The sequence below is a fragment of the Patagioenas fasciata genome, chromosome 6, assembly GCF_037038585.1.
Source record: "Patagioenas fasciata isolate bPatFas1 chromosome 6, bPatFas1.hap1, whole genome shotgun sequence".
Classification (NCBI taxonomy): domain Eukaryota; kingdom Metazoa; phylum Chordata; class Aves; order Columbiformes; family Columbidae; genus Patagioenas; species Patagioenas fasciata.
In genome coordinates, this window is record NC_092525.1 from 31,830,705 (window position 1) to 31,852,471 (window position 21,767).

Here is a 21,767-nt window from a genome sequence, read left to right on the forward strand (position 1 = left end):
TGCTATTCGTAGAGGTGCTGAAACTGTTGAGGTAAAAGCTAAGATTTTTAAATCCTTTAATAAAATACTTTTTACTAGCAACACTAATTGACACCAAAATATATTTACAAGGGGTTTTTAATGCTATTTCTCAATTTCTATTATGTTATATGTGGTATTTTTACTTGGATGAGTTCTGGAGAACAAGGTATCAGAGTAGTGCTATGTGTTTGAAAGAAGTCTCTTGGACTCACGAGAACACCCCTGTAAGTGAGGACCCTCTCCTGGGTGTTTGTGGAGGACTCAAGGCAGGAAGGTGGGTGTGTGTGACTGGACTGACCTGTGTGGCCACTTGTAGCAATTGTACTTTTTCTGCTGTCATTTGCAACAGCAATGGCCTTACTGATGCAAGAAAGTTATGCTGGGGGCCTGTCTATAATCTATTCCTGCTGTTGCTGCTGACTTGTTTTTGAAAGTATATTCTTTATGTATTTGGCTATAAAGCAGTATGTAGAGTATGTGTCCTGGTATTGTCATTTTTTTTTTTTTAATTGAGCTTTTATTAGAATCCCTACAAATGAAAATTTCTGAATGGTTTTGTCTGGGAGTCTCTATTCTTCATTGTAGATGCACAATGGCGAATGGGCTCATTGTTGCATGTGGAGCTGCAGACAGCGTCTCAACCTTCTGTGTCACCTCATCGGCATCTGGCTGAAACGTGTCTCACAAACGCTTGTAAGGAAGGGCCCGTGCAGCCTGAGGCTCTTCGGTGCTCCTGGAGAACGCGTTATTAGGTGCAGCTCCCAACGTACAGATGGCGTTAGAGAAAGCCCGAGGCAGACACCTGGCTGCATCGAAACAGCCTCTGAGCGGGCCAGATGCGCCCTCACCCTGTGCCGGGGCGATGCGGCAGCTTCTCCGCTCGGGGAAGGGCGGGAGGCAGGCAGGTCACCGGAGGTGCTGTGACTTGGGGCAAGGTGGGGGCTTGGCTTCTGATTGACTGTTTTTTTCTGTGATAGTCGTGATGACATACCGGCGGGACCTGCACGGGACGAGCAAGTCAGTGACCCGGCGGGCTGTAAGGGCAGGTCGGTGCCGGGGAGCCGCCGGGAGGCAGGGCAGCCGCGGCTGTCACCAGCGCTGCCCCGGCCCCGTCACCGCTCCCCGGGCCGCGGCGGGCGGGCGGGCGCGGGGCTGCCCCTCGCGGCGGCGGCTGCGCGCGGAGTGCGCCTGCGCGCGGCGCGGGCAGGGACGTGGCCCGGCTGCCGGGGCCGGCGGAGCGCGGCGAGCCGCCGGGGAGGGGCAGCTCCGCGGAGGCCGGCGGCGGGGGACGCCGATGCTCGCACCTCCCGGCCGCGGGCAACGCTTCCAAGGTGAGGCGCGGCCCGGCCCGCGCCCCCGCCGCGGAGGGGCCGGGGGCGGTGCGCGGCCGGGCCTAGGCGGGGCGCGGCGACCCCGGCCGCACCGTCCCGTCCCCTCCCGTTGGGCTGCGGCGGAGCGTCGCCGCCCCGCGGGCACGGCCGGCCGCCTCCGCCCAGCGCTCGCGGCCCGGGGCCCTCCCGCCGCGGTGGGCGGTGGAGCGGGGCGGCGGGCGGTGTTGTGCCGCCGCCGGGCAGGGAGAGCCATCTCCCCGCCGGGACCGCGGGGCGGGGGCGCCGAGAGGCCGCGGATCGCGGCCCTGCCGCCGGCCCGGGGGCTGCGGGGCCGGGCCGATTGGCAACTCCGCGCGGGTTCGCGGGTGGGCAGCTGGCAGCGCCGGGATGGAGGCGCCCGGCCGTGCACGCCGTGGGGAGGGCTCTGGGCCGGGGAGGCTTCGGCGGGTCTGTGTGCGGAGGGTGAGTTGTTCCCGGTGCTACGGACGTATCGCCAAACCGGGAGCCTCTGGGTCTTTCATTCTTGAGAGAGAGATGATTTTCCAATGGTGCCTCGCAGATCTCCTGTAGTGGCATCTCCTGCTGCATCTGCAGGGACGTGGTTATGTAATGACGGTAAAAAGTCGATATCGGTGCTCTGGCTACTTGTTACGTATTCCAGCTTCAATTCCTAGCGTTGGTTTTCTGTAGTCCTGTGTATTTCCTGCTAACGTTCAGCATTGCTAATGGGAGCAGTTTTATAGCGAAGGTGAGGTTGGCATCCCATGTTGTGTTTGCAGGATGAGCTAGCAGCACCGCTGACTGGATCAAAGCGCAGTGTTTCTTGTCAACCTGGGACAATATTTTTTTCTCTAAGATCCCATGCAAAAGGTGTAGAGAGGAGGCAGATTCATACAGAGAAGAACTGATGGTATTCAACATGTTTTAATTATCTCCGAAAGTATTTGTCAAAAAACTCAAAACTTTTCCTATTTTTTTTTTTAATTTGCTTTACTTTATGTGCCTAAAGGAGAAGATAACTGGATCTTGTTTGTTTTTTTGGTAGATAGTATTAAAAAGTGTTTTGCATAAGTGTCACTGTTTATTTCTCTTCACTTTTTTCAATGTACGGTTTATACTTTGATGGTGATTGTACAGCTCTGTGTTTACACTTATAAAGATTTAAGGCTTATTTGAAAATATATAGCTATGAATTATTTTGCAAGTAAGGATTAGCAGAGGAAACAGTGACGGCCAGTGAAAAAGAAGGGCAAGATGAGGAGGAAGGCACTCAATATTATGAATCAGCATTGTCTGAATTTGATAAAGTGGGATGAGAGCAGCTGTAGTGATTGTCACTGGATGCCCGCCCAGCCCAGCAGTACCTCTGAGAGGAGCAGATGTTTGCAGAAGAAGCTTCCAAAGAACAGCCCCATTTCCTCCCCAGATCTCTTCCCAGCCTCCCCCAGGCTGAGGCTTAGGGATTTCCTGAACCGCAGCTTGGTGGCTTGGATTTTTTATTTTTCATAGGTCTCCATATGTTTGTCTTCTGTGGACTTGTTTGGTTGCTTTCAAACAAGTAAGCAGGAGATGGCTGGAGAGTGGAATGACTGAAATAGGGTTCATGGAAAGGAAGAGCTGGGAGAAAAGCCTCTTGAAGTTTACAAGAACAGAAGGGGTAGGGGAAGTGATGCACCTCAGTAGTTACTGTCAGTTTGTTCTCTGGGAGGGATTGATAATAAATAGAGAAGAAACAGAAGTTGGAAGAAAAGTCCTTTGCCAGTGAATCTTGGAAAATGAAATAGTTTGCCTTGTTAATTCAAGGTTCTAATATCACGATTTAGAAGGGGGGAAACAGCTAAGTTGGGGTATGGGTTGTCTAGGTTTGGGCTGGTGAAGAGCTGATTTTCTTTCTGTTAGTCATGTGTTGGATTTAGTCTGAGAAGAAAGTTGATAATACACTGATGTTTTGTTTGTTGCTGGGTAGTCAAGGACTTTTTTGGCTTCCCCTGCTCTACCAGGTGCACAAGAAGCTGTGAGGGAGCAGGGGTAGGACAGCTGACCCAAGCTGGCCAAAGGCGTGTTCCTCACCACATGATGTCAGGCTCACTATGTAAACTGGAGTTGACCAGCATGCAAATACCACTGCTCAGGAATGAACAGGATATTGATGTCCCAAGCAGTGAGCAATTGCATTGGACATCACTTGTTTTGTATATTCTATTATTATTATTTTCACTTCCCTTGTTGTCCTATTAAACTCTTCCTATTTCAGCCCTCAAGTTGTTAGTTTTTTGTTTGGTTTGTTTTTTTTTCCCTTTCCAATTCTCTCCTCTATCCCACTTTGGGGAGGGGGGAGTGAGTATGGTCCTAGTTGCCAGCTGGGGTTAGACCACGGCATTCTACTGAATATTGTTTAGTTTTTGGTACCCTGGTAAAAACAAACTGTTTTGTTTTCTTAAGTTGTAGAAGAAAATGAATTTATAATGCTTAAGACATATAGAATAATTTAATATTTTAGGTATCATTTTAAGTGTCAAATGCATAGTTAAAGAGAAGAATCTTTTCTGCTAGTCTGAGAAGAGGAACAATAAAGAAAACCAATCCTGACTTGATGAATGTTTTTGCAAGCAACCTATACTTGCCTTGATTATATACTCTCAATCCTCTTTCTTTTCCAAGACCCAATTAAAATTGTTTGCTTGGGGTTTTTAGAGTAAATATTACAGGAGTATGTAATTTTGAGTAGTTAAATAGTAGGTTTTGATTCCTTTAAACTGGGAATACTGTCTTGCTTTCATTGTAGTATTGGGTGCTTACAGGTCCATAGTTGAGCTGTATCCACTCCTTCTCCAGCAAGTGGTGATTGGAGTGACCAGGTGGTGGGTCACTAACAGTGCAGGGGCTCTTGTCTTGCTTTGCTCTTTGTACAGGGAATTGTGATGTGTCTGTTGTACGTGTGGACACAGAATCTATTAATACACATTGACCTGCTACTGACAATCAGACTCTCAATAGACTTCTGAGTTCTCTTATGCCCTATTGTCATGACTAAATCTTAGTGATTCTTAGTGTAGCATTAAATACCTGTTTCATGACATCATAATATGTTCTTAATCCTTTTTTAAATTAAAGTATAATTATATTGTGATAATACAGAATTCTGACTCACCAGTATCTTATACTGTGTTAACTATGTGGGGTTTTTTCTTTGGTTTCATCAGAGTGGCAGATGGGGCCAGTCTTTTATTAGTGGGTTGTTGTTGCCACGAGTTGACCGTGCACTTCTAAGAGGTTGTTAGAAGAGCTTACAGTTACTTTTGTTGTAGAAGGCTAAAACTGTTGAATGTTGCTTAAAATGGGTGTCAAAGCCTAGTAGCTAGCAAAAACCTAACATTTTGGACATGTATTGTCCACATCACTATATAGAGTGGCATTGTATAAGAAGAAAGTTAGTTTTAAATTTTTCAGGTAATCTTCTTGATTGCTTGTATATAGTTCAAATAGTTAACTACTTTCAGGCACGGTAAAAAGAAATTCTAACTTTCATGCTCTCTAAAACAGCAGAGCTAAAACCCAATATGCATTAAGTAATTTTCCCCGCCTTGAAATGCAGTAGTGTTGGGACTTTATGGGTTTGGCTGAAGGTTTAGTATTTCCCAGACCTTTGGAAAAATAATTGTGATCAGCCTTTCTATAGACAAAATGACAAAGGCAAGCCAAAATTACATACTAAGACACAGACCATGATAGAATAGGTTTGGGATTTTTTTACATAATCTTCTTGATATCTGACCAGCACTGAAAATCATCAGTGTTTCATTGATCTTCCTTGCATTTTTCCACAAGTAGGCCTTTTGGAAAGAAGTAAGTGGGCCCTTATTTCCAAAAGAAAGCATAAAAATCAGTGGTCAACTAGTCAGAAAATAACTGGTTTATTTTGATGATGACTAGATATGTAATTTCTCCGAAGAGTCATCTCCCTTTTCTTTAGTTAATAACTGAGGAAAATTGGGGTTTTTTTTAAGTGCTGTGCTGAGACAAGGCTGCAGGAGCACTGCTTCGGAGTATGTTAGCATGGAGGAAGCCCTTTCCATAGCCTAAAAACATGCTTGCTTCAAGTGACACTGTAAGGGCTTGTGAAGACATGGATATACCAAGTAGACTGGTGGGCAAAATTCAGTATTACTGCAAGACCACAGATGTTGGCATGGATCGTGTTAAAAGAATTTACTGTTGCACCTGTGTTTAAATCTGCTGCCTTTACTGAGTAGCCTGGACAACTTTCCTGTGTGGAAATTACTAAACTGGTTACGTTTATAACTTCTAAAACTTCTACTTTTGATTTCTTGTTCTCTGTCAGCAGCTGCAGGTTGCGATGAATTTGTAGCTCACAAGTAAAACTGGTTACCCGTCTGTCATTTAGAAACTGGTTTACTCTCTTGAGAGTATCTGATAGAAAGGTGACCTTTTAGCTGATCAGTTAAAGGAAAGAAGTGTAATATCTTGAAGGTAGGGTCTCAACAACCTCTGTCACCTGATTTGTTTAAAATTTTGGTAAGTAATTAATAAATTTCAAGTGTTACCATATCCCATAAGACCATGCCTATGTTCTCTGGTTTATCCATCAAGTCTCGTTTTGTACTTCCCTTTGGAAAGGGAACCACGCACAACATGGTAAACAGGAGGTGAGCGTTTTGGTTCTAGCCTGTAGATTGTGGCGTAAGTTGATCTAATCTCGATAAACAAGGAGAATTACACCTAGAAAGTACCTGGGCTGCCAACACATAAAAACAAATTTTGCATGGAATGGTATGTTTTCATGTTGTCAGATACTGGATCCTTTTGAACTTACCAGCTTAAATCCCTGTAAATTTCGTATACTTTTAAAATTAAGAGTTGTGTTAAAAACACTTATTTTAATTAAGGCTCAGTGAACATTTAAAAATATGACTTAGTTGTTTCTTGCTTCCAAAAATGGACCTAAGGCTTTTAGTAAATTTAACTGCGTTTATATACTATTTGTTTCTTTTTGCCCTAATGCAGTTTAGATGCTGGTCCTGGCTCCTTTCCAGGAGGAAGTTGGCTAAAAGCAGCATTAAGGAAGCCAGGCCTCAGGGAAGGAGTAGGAAAGTAAAATTTGTAGAAAGGAGCTTTAATGATAAACATATGTGTCCTCCAGTGTGTGTTACTTCTTTGTAAATGTCTGATGATACTCCAACTCCAGTGAAATGGCTGAGTGGCATTTGGCTGAGAAGAAAAAAATAAATCTTCCAATCTAGTGCTAAACCAAAGTGACTTTGCAGGAGTTTTTTATTTTAGCTGATAATTCTGATTCTTCCCTCTGTTAGCTGAGGGGATGGTCCTCCTAGTGTACGTGTGTGTAGCCTGGCATGCTGAACCTCAAACACAAAGATGTTTTCCAAGCTGAGGCCTAAGAGAACAAAGAAACAAAGGAACTTCGCTGTTAAAGGTTTTTACCAGAGTCCTGCAGTATTTTTTCTTGCAGCTCTGAGGAGCTCTCAGCCACCTTTTGTACAAAAGCACCGTATCTAATTCTTTTCCCCTGGAAAGAAGACCTCTGTGGTTTCCTGAAGATTGTTACATTCCCATGTTGGGTTTGAAACTTGTTTGATCAAGGACTGTCTTTAGGTGGACAGGAGATGGTGTCTGCAGAAGCACTGTGGTTTGTCTTCTCAGTAGCATAGTAGGACAACGCAAACCACACTGGACTTTGGGGGTGATTAAAAACCTGGAATTGTTGTCGGAACTAAATAGAATTCAGTGCAATTTGGTCAGTGATTGAAATGTTATTCATACGAATTTGAACAATGGTTCTAACCTTTGGTGGACACCAACAGCATTTCTAATGAAGTACCTCCTTACAACACCTCATGTGTTAGATTGGTGTGTTCTGTATGGGAACTTGCAACTTCAAGATTCTTCTTTCAGGTGTTTTTGGACCATCAAAACCCCAGCAAGTTAGAGTCTGAAGGCAGCTTTTAAAGAACATGTATTTACTAAATGATACTACAGAAAGATTTCCAATAGCTTAAGATTTATACAGTGTAAAATGTTAGCTTGCTTTATTCTTTGTATCAGAAAGACTTGGAGAGCTTGTGAATATCAAGTGAAATGGAAGCTGGCGAATGCTTAGCCATGACATTCCTGACTATTGTTAGATGATATTACAAGAAAAGTCAAGAATATAAGAGTAATCAGGAGTTTTTCCTCAGACTTCAGCAGAAATAAGTTATATGAATTTGCAGTGAAAAAGACAGAGATGAAGCTTATATTAAAACCATATTTGAGCCCTAAATGAGGGTTTTAGCTTGTCAGGAAGCATGGTAACAGGCTGATTCACCAGCTGCCTCTCCTGCATGTGTCACTGACTGAGTCAGTGTAATTTATTCTTCAGATATTAGAATGCTTTTAACTTCGAAGCAAGCAGGAGACTGGGTCCACGGAATGCTATTTAACTGGCTCAAAAACCACATACACAATTTCAGCCTCATTATGTCAGACTTCTTTTGTATGTAGAATAGCATGAGGGATTGCTTCCTGTATTTTGGAAGTTCCCATTTCTTTCTCTTTTCAGGAAGAGAGGAAATAATAGAGAGCATATAATATATACTGTAGTGTTTTGTAGGGATTGTGGTTATTTTTACTTCGTCATGTGATAGGAACAGTTGAGACAGTGCTTTGGGTAGTCAAGATACCTGTAATTTTAATACAGATTTTCCTCAGGGAAATGCAGAATGTAGGCATAAAGCTAATTCAATGTGTACAGTGGAATACCTTTTAAAAATAAATCTAAGTAGACTTTTTTTAGAAAAGCAAATATTGTCTTCTGGAAAATGCAAAAAATATGCAGTAGTAACATGGTAATGCACGATACCTTGGGATTCTCAGGGAGAGGGATTTATATAATTGTATGTAATGTGGGATGCTGTGGTCTACCTTCAGCTAGCCTGCCTTAAAATATTCCATATGTTGCTCTGCTGCAGTGTTCCTTTGAGTAACACAAAAATCTAAACCCAGTGTTATACTTCCTCTTGGTAATAAAGCTCTGTAATGAGCACCTAGTTAAAGGTGCTAAACATAAAGCTGAGATAGTGAATTTTAGACATTTTAATTGGCGTATATAAACTGCATGTAGTATGTATAGTATCAGTATAAACATTTATTATCTCTGTAGTAGCATAAAGTACATAGCAGACAGATCTGTGCCTTGCCTGATGACTGACCAGATGGGTGAGAATTGCCAGTAGTTCTGTTTTGCTCACTGGAAACTGCAACAGAGTAGAATGTCTTTAGTAGTTAGGTCTTGTCCCTCTCATCTTTTTAAAGACCAATATTTTCAAACTCAAAATTCACATGTGTATTTAGGACATATCCACATGGTCTTAGGCAGGTGGATGCAAATGAGCTCTTCTGGTGCTCTTGTTTTTTTGGCAAACCAGGAGCAGTGTAGCTGTAAATATGGCTTGGAGCCTGAATGGACGTGCCTGCTTTGGAGCTGGATGGTGCCTGCTGGGTTCCCTGGGCCCCCCACACAGGGGGGCAGCTGAACCCCTGCCTGCTTGTCTGCAGGCCTGACCATCTGCAGTGCGAGGTGGTGCTGGCCCTGGGAGCGGGCCAGGAGCAGCGTTTGTGTTTGAAGTCTCATTAATTGGCAAATTCTTGAGTGAGACCCCTCTGGGGAAAAAACCACATTTTTAAAATGGTTTGCTCTGGTTTTGGTCACACATTAATAATAATTAATAATGGCTTGATCATACTGATGGTGCTCTCGATGACTTGGCTGGCTTCTCAGGCAATGTAGGTTACCTTTTATACTCTTCAAATGTATAATAACTTGAATTTCAGCATCTGAAAAATGCTGGGAACAAAAGGGAAATGAGTTGTCTTTGCATAGTTGAGAAACTGGCAGTGGTGAGCTGAGCAGACTGCTGCTAAGCGGGGCTTCCAGCCGGAGCTGGTTGTTGGCGGCTGGTCAGCGGTGGGGCTGGGGAGCAGAGCCCGCGCAGGGGCTGCCTGCGCAGCTGTGCCGGCCGTGCCCGCTGCGGCAGGTAGAGCAACCGCGTGTGTGAGCGCTGCAGGGGTCGGGGAGGGGCCGGCATTCACCCATGCACCCACTGAGAGGATGGTGGCAAAGGCAAAAGCTGTCTTGTGCTTAGTTAGAGTTATGGCTGTGACCTAGCTAAGAATTTGGGATGGGTACTGCGGTGTATCTGGCTGTCCTTGTTACTGCGACAAACAGCTGAGCACATGGCTGTGATCTGTTTTCCACAGTAATGAGCAGCAAAGCGAAGGACACTTCATAACTGAAGTGCAGAGCATCATTATAGCCAAGAGGGAGACATTGCTGCAGGCCTGCAGAAATATCACTGGTTAAAGGATGACCAGTTTTTAAAAGAAACATGTGTTTAGGAAAGCCTTGAGGACGCTCTGTCCAAAAATACAAAGAAAAGATTAAAGGTTTAATGATACTGACTGACTTAAATCTTTCCAGAATGCAGCAGTAAGCAAAATCACATCTCTAAGGCAGGGAGCTGTTAAACCAAATGCTCACACAGATCTTCCTGTGTTTCCTAGACTTGGTGATACCCAGTGGAAGTATCTGCCATCATTCATACTGGATTTATTCTCATGTGTGTAGCTGAAGGCAGAAGGACTAATTTCAACAATTTGATAACTCTGTCATTTTTTTAATTGGGGAACCCCAGTTTCTCTGAAGGGGCTACAGTGAAACCTTTAGCTCTTTGTGCTGTCAGAGGAAAGAGGTATGTATCTCTTGGAAGTCCATAGGATTAATTTCTATACTACTTGCGTGTATTGTCATATTAGTGGGAGTCGGTAGGATTCACTTCTGTACTACGTGTATGTATTCTTAGCAGTGGGACACACATTTCTTGTTGCAGGGATTGTCAGCAGAAAGGTGGGAAGTGGTGTTGGTCTGTGGTGATGGGTAAGTACAACCACCCTGTTAGGTGGAACCATGTATGTAGAGTTGAAAAGTTCAATACCTAGCAGGGATTTTCATTTGTTATTAAGATAAGGGTAAAGAGCTGGAAGGGCAAGTGTAGGACCATGGCATACATTGACAGAAGTAGTGGTGCGTGGCTCCTAGTAAGGTTTTCCTGTTTTCTAGTTCCAGTGACCTGTTTTCTGGGAGGCCTTAACTCACTTGTCAAAGAATAACTCTATGAAATCTTCTGTCACTGAGTATAAATTTTGAAATTAACATAAGTGAAATGATGAAATATGGAAATCCTGTTACTCTATCCTATTTGGGGAAAGGGATAACGAACGTGATGGCTAAATGCCTTCATGTGTGGGGCCAGGAGTCTCCACTGATGCTGACAATTTAAGAGAGCTGGCTTTAGATTTTTAGGGAACCCTGGCAAAAGGGCTGATGGCTTGACTAGTTAGCTGTCAGATCAGAATTTTTTTCTCAATTTAGCTTGGCCCTGAGTGACTGCTGTAGCTGTTTTTCACCACATGAATTATTTGTGTGCTTTTGATACCAGCTTCACTGTGAGCCTTTTGATCTTCAAACATTTGCTTTTTGCAGCTATGGATTTTGCTTACTGTAGGTGTTAATGCTTTCAGATAGTTGACTGGGAATATTTTTGGGGTACTAATTTTCTGAATACATTCTGATGAAACTCTAAGCTGCTTTTAGAAACTGTAGTGGTGTTAGACACATTGTTCTGATTTAACTGCTGTCTTGCACGGTTTTCTTGACCCTACGTTTTCTTAGTACTCTTCATGTAATTGGTTCCTACAAACTTTGCATTAATTTTTTACTGCCTAGTGATGTGTTGATGAATAAATGTTAGTGAGATTCTTGATTTCTGTCACCCCCCCCACCCCTGCTTCAGCTGTGTTAATGTAGAGTAAGAGCCCCATAATGTATAAGCCAGACTCAGCTGGGATTGACTTTTTTGTCTTAAGTCTTCCTAGTTACTTTACTTTGTGAAGAGATGAACACCGATTGTATACTTCCTCTTCTTATTTCTGTCACATAGGCTATTACTCAAAATTACTGCTTTTCTAATATTTATTTATGAGATTATTAGAATGGGTGACTCTTAAAACCTGCTGCGTATGGCAGTCGTGTCTGCTGTGTTGTTAAGATTTGCCCTGTTTCTGCCAGCATTTATTTTTGGAATAGTTATATTACTTGTCATATTTTAAGCAGTTTTAAAGCCTTTGAGAAAATAATCAATCTTAACTGAAATCTACGAGTTACCTTTATCATAATGCTATTTTATACAAAGCTAAACAGCAATAATTTATCCTTTCATAGCAATAGAGAATAAAGGATATTGACTGAGTCAAATATTAATGCATGTATTAAACTTAAGATTTTGAAACCTCTGGCAATTTTCATTCCTTTCTTGTATAACAGATGGTGTCAAATGCTAGTATTGGAAGTGACTTTTCTAATCGTATCTTTAAAAGATCATGTGTTAGGTTTTTTGTTTGTGTGGGTGGGTTGGTTCGTTTGGTTTTTTTTCTACCAACGTTGATATACGTGAGCTTTCCTGTCCAATAGTGATATAAGAACCAACGGGAGCCTTTCTGATGCTTATGTTGGGACATCACCATTCACACCTGTGGTTTGTGTGCCTGCATCTGAAGATTTCTAGAAAAAGGAAATTGGAAACCTCTTTGCAGTCCTCTAGGAGAGCTCTGAAGTGTCATGTTGCTGGTGGAGAGGAGGGGAGAGATTGAGTACCACTGGTTTGATTTTTGGCCTGTAGTCTTCCTCGTATTTTCTGAAGGCATTCAGCATGTCTTCCTTTCGATAAGATGTGAAAATAGAAACTGTTGGATTTGATTCACAAAAAGTTAATTGTAGCATTGTATCTAAATAAAAGCCTCTACCTTAGCAACTATTCAGTCTATGTACTGTGCTTCAGATAAATGCACTGCATGCTGAGATACATTTTCCTGTTGAAATTCTACTTCAACTAGATACTGTTAGAGGATGTTGGGAAGGGAATTTTTTTCCCTGTAGCTCGGTGTCTGTACTGTCTTAGCAATTACTGTATAGGCTGTACTGCAGAATTGTTTGTGACAACTATTGAGCAATTCAATATTTTGAGGAAGTCAGCAGGTCAAAATAAATAGTTGCCAGCAGCAGAACTTCAAGGAAGTTCCTCTTCAGGCTTGGTTTTGAGGAGTTTTAACCCTTTGCAAGGCAGTGAACTCTTCCTTTAAGGTGCATCTAGATTGTCTCTAAGTTGGGCTGGGGAAGAATTGAACTCTGAGTCACTGTAGGTCAAAGCCTCATACATTTTCAGTTGCTGAAGGGAGCTCTAGTGAGGCTTCATTGGAAAATATCTCCAGGGGCTGCTGTTTGTTCTCCAGTGATGAAGGAACCTGTTGGGCTGCATTACCCCATGACACTGGTCAAGAAGCAGCAGCAGATTATGATCAGCCCAAGTTAACAACCTCCTCATTCCTGGGCCTGTGGTTTCCCCAGCTGTCTGCTCAGAGCTCTCTTTTGCTCTGGGAGCAGCTCTCACCTTTTGTCCAAGACCCCTCTCAGACCCCAGGCTTGTCCAGGCACAGGTGGTGGCATTAGGGGTCACAGACACTTGGTGTAAGGGTGACCTGAAGAGAAAGTGAGGAAGGAGAAGAGCTCGCTACACGAGGCCTTGGTGCAAGACATTTGGGAGCTGTTGCAGATCCATGGATGCGAATTCTGTGTGACCGTTTTGTGCACACTGGCGGATACTTTTGCTTTGGTGCAGATGAGAAATGTGGTGTCCCTGCTCCTCTGTCCTGCTGCTGTAGGGACTAAGGAAGGTGAGCAGTGGGTGGTCTGGAGTAGTTACACTGAAGTACTTGTACTGCTCCAGTGTCCATCAATAAAGTAGTTGACTGTTTCTATAGCTATTTTTCTACAGTTTCTGTGCCATTATTAGCATATCAAGATGTTTTAAAATAAGCTTTTGTTTCTAATTATTTTTGTAATGGTAAGTCTGAGCTGATCCTGGATCCTGTGGGCTTTCTGTACTGCAGAAATGAGCTCTGTGAGTATATGACCTCCAAGTCTAGCTTTGTGGATGAGCCACGTACTTGCATGTTACTACTTCTGTAATATTGTGCTGGAGTTGATGTTTGTGTTGCTTCTGACAGTTTTGGGTAAAATAAATAATCTTAATAATAATAAATAATCTCAGTGTCACTTCATGCATATTGTGTAATTTTTGGCTTTGTTCAGTACAGCAGGTTTACTGAAAAAAGGTATTAAAAAGACAACTATTGCATCCTCCTCTTTTTGTAATCACAGGTGGCGACAGACAAGGTTGCAGGCAAGCTGAGCTCTACTCTCTCATGGGTGAAGAACACCGTGTCGCACACCGTCAGTCAAATGGCCAGTCAGGTGGCAAGTCCATCTGCCTCACTACACACTACATCCTCCTCTACCACTCTGTCTACACCCGCGCTGTCACCATCCTCACCAACACAGCTGAGTCCAGATGACTTAGAATTGCTCGCTAAACTTGAGGAACAGAACAGGTGAATGGAAAACTTTTTGGTCTTCAAAGTATAGTAATGAGACTAAAATGGATTTGTTGCAGTTCAGCATAGAGGCTGTTCATTTCAATTTCAAGGCCCCAGGGTTTAAGAACTTGTGTTCTTGTGCTATGTTTTTATAGGCTCCGGTTTTGTGGAACTCTAAAAGGTGTTTTTCTCTCCTGGTTCACAGGTGTGTTTACAGCTGCCTCTAATACTAGGAAATTATACCGGAGCAAATGATTTTCATATTCAATTTAAAACAGAGTATCTCAGGGATGAGATTTTCATATACACTCCTCATCTTCTGAGATCAAAACTACAATTGCTATTAGCTTTTCAATATCTTAGATTCTGATTTCTGTTTTGTTTTGGTTTTTTTCATTTTTATGAAGTTCTTGCTTTCCAGTGTATGCTTGGAGATAAAACAATGTTCAGCCATCTTCCTGCTGTTACACTTATGGTGGCAGATAAATAGTGTCTTAATTTAATGAAAAGTAAATTCCTAATCGATCCTTTCTGTTCATCCTGGTTTTTATTTTTTGGTATAGTAAGCAACTGTTTTTCTTGGCAGCGTTTCCATGAGTGTATGTTTATCTGTACCACCTACAGTTCAGGATGCAACTTTCAGTTGGATCGGTTGCTCTCGACGCACACAGCGATTGCAAATTGGCAATCTCACTGAGAAACAAAATTGGACTGCATCATTTCTTAATGATGAATTTCCAGAACCCATACTTATCTGCTCTTTTGAGGCAGGACTTTGAAGTCATCTGGCCTCATGCAAAATTTGGTTATATTTGACAAGTACATTTCTGATTGACTGCAAAAGAGAACTTGAACTTGGTTTTAGACTCGGCGGGTAGCTGCAGGGCTTTGATACCTACTGGAGGCTGCTGTGCCTGCTGCTGCAGGGAAGTGCGGAGTTTGATAGTTCAGCTTAAATTGGCTTCTGTTCCAGCTTCTGCCAGTGTGCTGGACTTTGCACCGAGGCAGCTGAGGTTCTCCCTGCTGTGGGGGCTGTGGTGGTCTTTTTTTTTTTTTTGATTTTTTTTTTTTAAACTCTGCTGATTCAGTGCGGAGGGCAGTAACTTCCAGTAGAGGAAAAGAGTAACTGGGAGGAGGAGGGGCAGATGCCACTCTGTCACCTGGCATGTCTTTTCTCATGTTCCTATTCTGCAGCCCAATAGCAGTAGAACTGACAAGGAGTTTGTATCTGTCTAGTTCTTGACCAAGAATGAAAGGCAGCTTCTAGATCCACCTCATCCTCTCCTTCTTGTGGTTTATGAGGTTGTCCCTCCTTCAAATATGAGCTATATGTAATTTTTGCGGTGCAAATGGAAATTTATCAAAAGAAGAAAAAAAAATACTTGAGTGCTTTTAAGACAGCTAATTTGCATTTAATCTGAGGCATTTTGCTCTGTTCATGACCCAATGGCTCACTTTCATTTGAAAAGCAGTGATACCTGTTCTTTGGACCACTTATCTGTGTCGGAGTGTAATGTCTTCATCTCATGAAGCCCTGCAGTTAAACTGGCTTGCGTTTTGAAAGAAGAATGTGAGCTTGGGCTTGCTAGGCTTTCTTTGTCAAGTCAGCTTTCTTCATTTAGTAAATAAGCTTAGCAAATCTTGTCTGGTTTGATTTCATTTTAGCCAGAGCTGTTATTCAATCCCACAGTAGGTTTGTGTGTGAATTCGAACTAGCGGCTATCCTATCAAGTGTACCTTTTCTTGTGAGATATCACACTTTAATACAGAAATGTGATGCTTGTATGCTGGGTGCACTGTGGCTTCAGAACACTTTGAATCTGCATTTTGGCACAACAGCACTTTGTTGACAAGGAATTCTGAACACAGGGGACTATTCTTGTTCCTTCTCTCTAAAAGGATTGCTGGTGATGGGTATTTTTAAAGGTTTAGTTTTCGTTGTTGGCTTTTCTGTCAATAAGAAGAATATGAATTAGTTAAACAGCTAGAAGTGGAAATAACTCAGATTGTACCAACCTATTCTGTGAACCAAATATACTGAAAGTCCCCTCAGAATAATGAGGTAGCTCAGTCCAGAGTCCTGGTGGAGCTGTTTGACATTAGTAAATCATTTATAAAGTTTTAGGTGAAAGAAAAGTGACTAAACACCAGAGAACTCTTTACTTACTCAAAGAAGAACTTCTCAGTTTCAAGTCTAAGGACAATGAGTTTATCCAGGTAAGGCCAAATTACAGAAATTAGCATAACTTTTATAGAGAGCTGTGAAACTGGAAGAGACCAGTTAGAACCTTGGGTTTATAATCGTAATGTCTATTCTGTGCTTGTTTTTCCTCTGTGATTACTTTGAATTTTATCATTAAGCACTGTGTCAAATGGAGAGGAGGAGTTCCAAACTGTACGTTTTTGTTACGGATCAGTATAGGCCAGGTTTCTAAATATTAACAATGGATTTTTTTTTTCCCCCTCAAAATAAGATTTTCTGCATTCCATTAATATGGACTAAATTAACATTGGTCTTGAAAAAGCTTGTTTGTTGTTTTGTTTTGTTTTGAAGACATTACTATTTAACACTTTTCAATACAAAATACCACTGCAGAGACTGTACATGTTATCTTCCTGAATTAATTTTTCCCTAACTTCCGTAAACACCAGCAGGTGACAGCTGGGAACACGGAAAGCGGGTATAAATATCTCTGTTGTAGCAGAGCACTTAAAACTTGTACTTAGGCTGAGATTCCTGTACAGTTTCAGGTACAATATAGCTCAAGTTGTAATTTATTAAAAATCTAAAATCTAACCTGATCTTGCTGAAATGCGGGGGGGAGGCGGGTAGCTTTTGTGCAGGTGCATTGAGCAATTATTCAATCAGACATTGGAATTCTTGGAAGTTAAAGCACAAATTGAACTACTGATATGGCAAAACGCTTTTCCAAGTTAGTCTGAATTCTTGCTCTTACCAAACATGTCGTCTAAAAAATTTTCCCCTGCTTATGGGGCTCAATATTAGTTGTGGCCAAGCAAAACAGCTTTTTGCCCAGAATCCCCAGCTCCTTGTGAAGCCGATGGCCATAGAAACCAGCTGACGGGAGTCTCTTCAGCAACTTGTCCAGCACTTGGCATGTCCCCATGTATCCCTCACTGCCTCATCACTGCAGAAGCTCTCATGTCTGCACTCTGTCTCTAATTACACATTCATTAGCTGTACTAACCACTTGTGTTGCCCAGTCGTCATTCTTTAGGTCTGAGATTTTTCCCATGCATTTATAAAACACCATGCTGATTTGTGAACAGTTGTTAGCAAATGTCAGTTGTTTTAAAAACCTAGACTTTTATGAGGCTATTTTTAGTATTTTCTTTAAAATTACTGTCATTTGCAGTGGTTTGACATTTGACACTATCATTGAGGATATTTTACTTATGTTCTCTTTACTAGCAACAGTGCATCAGACTGACAAAGTCAAAGCCTTTTTGCTGGCAGTTAAAGCCTCACAACAAAACTTGTGTGTCTTACCTGTAAGGCTATGAATTTCCTATTGATGAATGTATAAAAGAGGGTTGGACTTGCAGTGCTTCTGTACTGTCTCTAATGTGTTTTTATGTATTAATTCATGAGGCTACAAAACGGTTGTATTAAGATCTCAGTGTTGTTGATGCACGATGTGACATTTTAATCTCTTTCATAAAATGCGGCAATGTGAGCTGTTCTTCTGTCTGCAGAATCTGAGATCTCAGGAAGAAACAGCAACACTGACCAGTTCTTTTCAAATTTAATACAAATGGATGTTGGAAAAACTGTTCTGCTGAACCTTTGGGTGCATTCTTTGTAAAGATCTTGGAAGAATTGACTTCTAACCAAACAATTAGTAGTGTAGCCCTGTGATTAAAGGAACTTGAATTTGGGTTTTGTGTGCTTTCTCTGCAGACTCTTGGAAACAGATAGTAAATCCTTGCGATCAGTAAATGGGTCAAGAAGAAACAGTGGGTCTTCTCTAGTATCAAGTTCATCAGCTTCTAGCAATCTCAGCCATCTTGAAGAAGACTCATGGATCCTGTGGGGGAGAATTGTGAATGAATGGGAAGATGTACGGAAAAAGAAAGAAAAGCAAGTTAAGGTTGGACACTATTTTATAGGATATATTTGTAATAAGTGATATATTTGTATAAGTGATACTGTTTTATCTTCCTTTTGGTCTTGATTTTTGCGTAAATGTATAATGGAAGCTTCCAGTTGAATCTATTGGGTCCCTAAGCTTTCCTGCTTCCTGTGTGTAACTGTTATCAGACTTTGGTAACAGTTTTGCCCAGCAAATGTCTTTTACTGAAAATTAGATACATTTACTGTGCCTTGAATACTAAAGCCTTTGGTCTACCTCTGATGAGAGATGTATAGGGAAGATTTGTTTCATGTTTCCAAAATGAAATTACGAAAAGCCCACATAAGGGCATCTGATAGCTGGGTGCTATGATTATTTTCTCACTGAACAACTGTCTTTCTAAAGCATTCCTATGAGAAGGGCTGATAATTGTGCTGCATGCAGCTCTGTGGAGTGTAGTTTTTTGTGCATGCCAAGTGTGTTGACCCCAGGGATGACCTTAAGCAGAAGAACACATAATTTCTAAATTCTGGGTGGATTGGACAAACTCTGATCAGTGTGCATCATCCAGTCTGAGTTAGTTGTGGGCATGTACAGAAGTGGAATTCAATTACACTTTAAATTCCAACTAAAAAGCATCTGAGGCATTTGAACATAACCATGTTTCAGAGGCAGCAAGTACAGCAGCGTGGGATTTTTCTTTTGTAGGCAAGTCTGTTCTGCTTTGGTTCTTTATTGGCTCTAGTCTGTAGTTTTATGTGGAGAATACAAATTTCAAGGTCTTTTGAGCAGTTTGAAATGTGTGTGTATGAATAGGTTGTGGGAAGGCAGAACAATGGGCTAAAGTGTCTTTTATGTGCAGCAGTTGTGAAGAGAGAACATGACTTGAGAGAGGAAACCAGGGAAGAAAATGAATTCAAGATTTCCTGCTTGCATAGGGAAAACGGGTTCTGGAAACGTTTCCCCAAAAGACCGTGAAATGAAGGCTGTGAACCTGGCAAGAGAATGGAAAAGTAGATCTGGTTGGATATAAATCATTTGAACGTTTTGAAGTGTCATGAGCATCACTTGTTTCCACAGCTGCCAAGTGTAACTCGGGGAGTTTTTAACTAACTTTCGATAAAGATTTAGTTATATTGCTAGTGAGCGTTCGTTTGCTGGTTAAATAATTCTCAATATTTTTTTGTTTTTGTTTTGTTTGTTGAAAGTCAGCCTAAACAGTGTCATTCTGCATTTCCGATGGAATACCAGAGCATCCATACCTATTTCCTGATTGTATCAGTAGGTACGACTTTAGCAGCATAGGTATCTTTTTGTCTTGGTTGTAAAAGCTGGTCTTAAGTTACTGGATACCTGGTAAGTGTTTTAAGTTTTAGACATAGGTGCATATACGTTCCTGCTTAGGTGATGTGCTCCATCCTTATGTCTCTTAATCCACTTCAGAACTCACCTCCTGTTTATGGAGGGGTTCTGAAGGATGATTTAAGTCCTGCTTTTCCGTGTGCATAATATGGTGTAGAACAGCATGTTTTTAGTGCTGCTTAGTAGCTGGGTTTTCCTGCTGTTCCTTTAGGAATGTTGCAGGGATTAACCCTGTTACCCCATCAAGCAGGTGCATGGTCACTTAAAGCCAGAAACCACTTGCTAATGCTTCATTATTAGTAGCCCTTGAGGCTTTAGATGACAGAGCTACACTGATAGTGTGTGGTTGATGAATGAATAGCTAGAGAGAGCTGTGGAAAGCTGATGTGTTAGGGTTGTTGTCGTGGAAGTCTTTTAGGAAGTAACACATGGTGGTGTAGTTGTGTGGTAGACGAGACAAATTGTTGGAGTGGCATTACTAGGGTGGTTCTGAAGAAGGCTGGAGATCTTGAGATATCAGAAAACTGAGGTCAGAGCTGAAAAACTCCTGCAGTAGAGTTAAAGCTGAACAGAAACAGAACTTGAAAGCAAGAGTCTCCTTAAAAGTTATCACTGTTGCATTAATTAATGTTGGGAGAAGTTAGAGAAATATTTGGAACAAACAAGAAGAAGCGGAAGCTTTGCAGAATAGGAGATGACCCTGGCTTCAGAATAAACACTAGTGAAAGAAACTACCCTTTAGGAGACAATACTTGATACCAGTTCTTGAGGTATAAATCAATAAATCAATAAATCAATAAATGAACCTTCTCATCTTGAACATAAAATCTTCTAGGTCAGACTGGGTCTTGTTGCAGAAAGTATCACTCAGACAGCCTGAACTTCCTGAATCATACTTCTTTCTCAGTTTTCAGATCAACAAGACTACTTTCTGCTTGTGCTTTCTGGAAAGACAAGTATCAGGTTCTTAGATCTATTGATCTGTGAAGGTTTGGATTGTGTAATACCCAACGGATTTATTTATATATATATATATTTTAGGGAAGATAAAGTAAGTTTAGTAAATTTTTAACTGGTGATTTCTTATACTTCCATCACAACTGAAAGCAACATCTTTTATGAAATATAAAAATAACTGTATTAAATTCTGGCTAATGGGAGTTCTTGTTTAAAATTATTTGAATATTTAGTTTTTCAAGTAGCTTACTGTGAATAGGGGACCACTTTAATTAGCTAATTTAGCCACCGAAAATGATTCGGATTCTCCTTACTTACATTAGCTGACAATCTACGACACTAAAACTGAGGTTTACACATTATGAACTGTACGATTGGTTTGTGACATGATGCAAACATTTTCTGAAGTTGTGAGGAACTTAATTTGTTGAAGTGTCTTGTTCTTTAGGCTTATGTTTATATTTTTGGGAAATATAAATGAATTTATGTCTCTTTTGTGCTTTAGGAGCTTGTTCGAAAAGGGATACCTCATCATTTCAGAGCAATTGTTTGGCAACTTTTATGCAGCGCTCAAAGCATGCCAATTAAGGATCAGTATTCAGAGCTCTTGAAAATGACATCTCCTTGTGAGAAATTAATAAGAAGGGACATTGCCAGAACATACCCTGAACATGATTTTTTTAAAGAAAAAGACAGCCTTGGACAGGAGGTCTTGTTTAACGTAATGAAGGTAAGTCAGTATTTCAGCCCCTGAAAATACATTAACAAGAATGTGCACGAAAGTTTGGAAGAGAATTTGCCTTGCATATAGTGACCTTGCATCAGTTTCATGTGGTTTAAGTTTTTTAAACTTACTTTACTTGTCACTGGAATGGTTTAACAAATTACAATGCAGTTTCAAAGATAGCTTTCAAATAAAGTATTCCTATAGTTAATGGGTTTATTTTGTAAGAGATTTAAAAACCTAAGTTTACATTAGAACAAAGTCACATGCTAACTGCTGACAGCATAATGGAATAAAGTGTGCCCTGAAGTAAAGGAAACAATGCAGATGAAGACAAGAACACTGTAAATCAGAACTAGCATTCTATTTTCAAGTGTTTTTAAACCTGCAGGTGGCAGCAGCAAATGGCAGGTACAAGTCCATGTGCAGCTGTTGCAGTACCCATGCACAAAATGAGAATGCCACCAAAAAGTTAAATCTGTATTATTTTGTCTTTGCTGTACTAGAGCTTGAATTTTGAAAGACAAACTTTTCCATACAACATTTTCAACTGAAAAGTTGGAAGGTTTTCAGATTGTAATAACTTCCAGAACTGGAAAATTAAGATGCAACATACATGGAGATCACCACATTTCTTCCACCTGTAGATAAAAACTGCAGCACATAATTTTTCTGAGAAGAACTGTTGTTTCTTCATCTGGTCTGTCTCCTGTCAAAGTGGTAACCTTGTGCAGTCTGTCTGCCAGCTGTTGCTGTTATCTTTTGGTAAATTCT

General features: G+C 41.4%; 1 protein-coding gene across 8 annotated transcripts in view; it reads left to right on the forward strand.

Annotated features, from left to right (window-relative positions):
- The window catches only part of EVI5 (ecotropic viral integration site 5), a 107,342-nt gene that overhangs the window by 26,516 nt on the left and 59,059 nt on the right, over positions 1-21,767 (forward strand). For 5 of the 8 annotated variants that reach the window (XM_065841702.2, XM_071810431.1, XM_071810427.1 and 2 more), the window contains 3 exons: positions 13,642-13,871; positions 17,779-17,968; positions 20,775-20,999. In XM_065841702.2, coding sequence (XP_065697774.1) covers positions 13,642-13,871; positions 17,779-17,968; positions 20,775-20,999 — 645 coding nt within the window. Of the gene's footprint in view, positions 1-1,223; positions 1,353-13,134; positions 13,155-13,641; positions 13,872-15,985; positions 16,074-17,778; positions 17,969-20,774; positions 21,000-21,767 lie in introns of those variants that run through there. The other 3 variants (XM_065841705.2, XM_071810430.1, XM_065841706.2) reach the window with 3 other exon arrangements.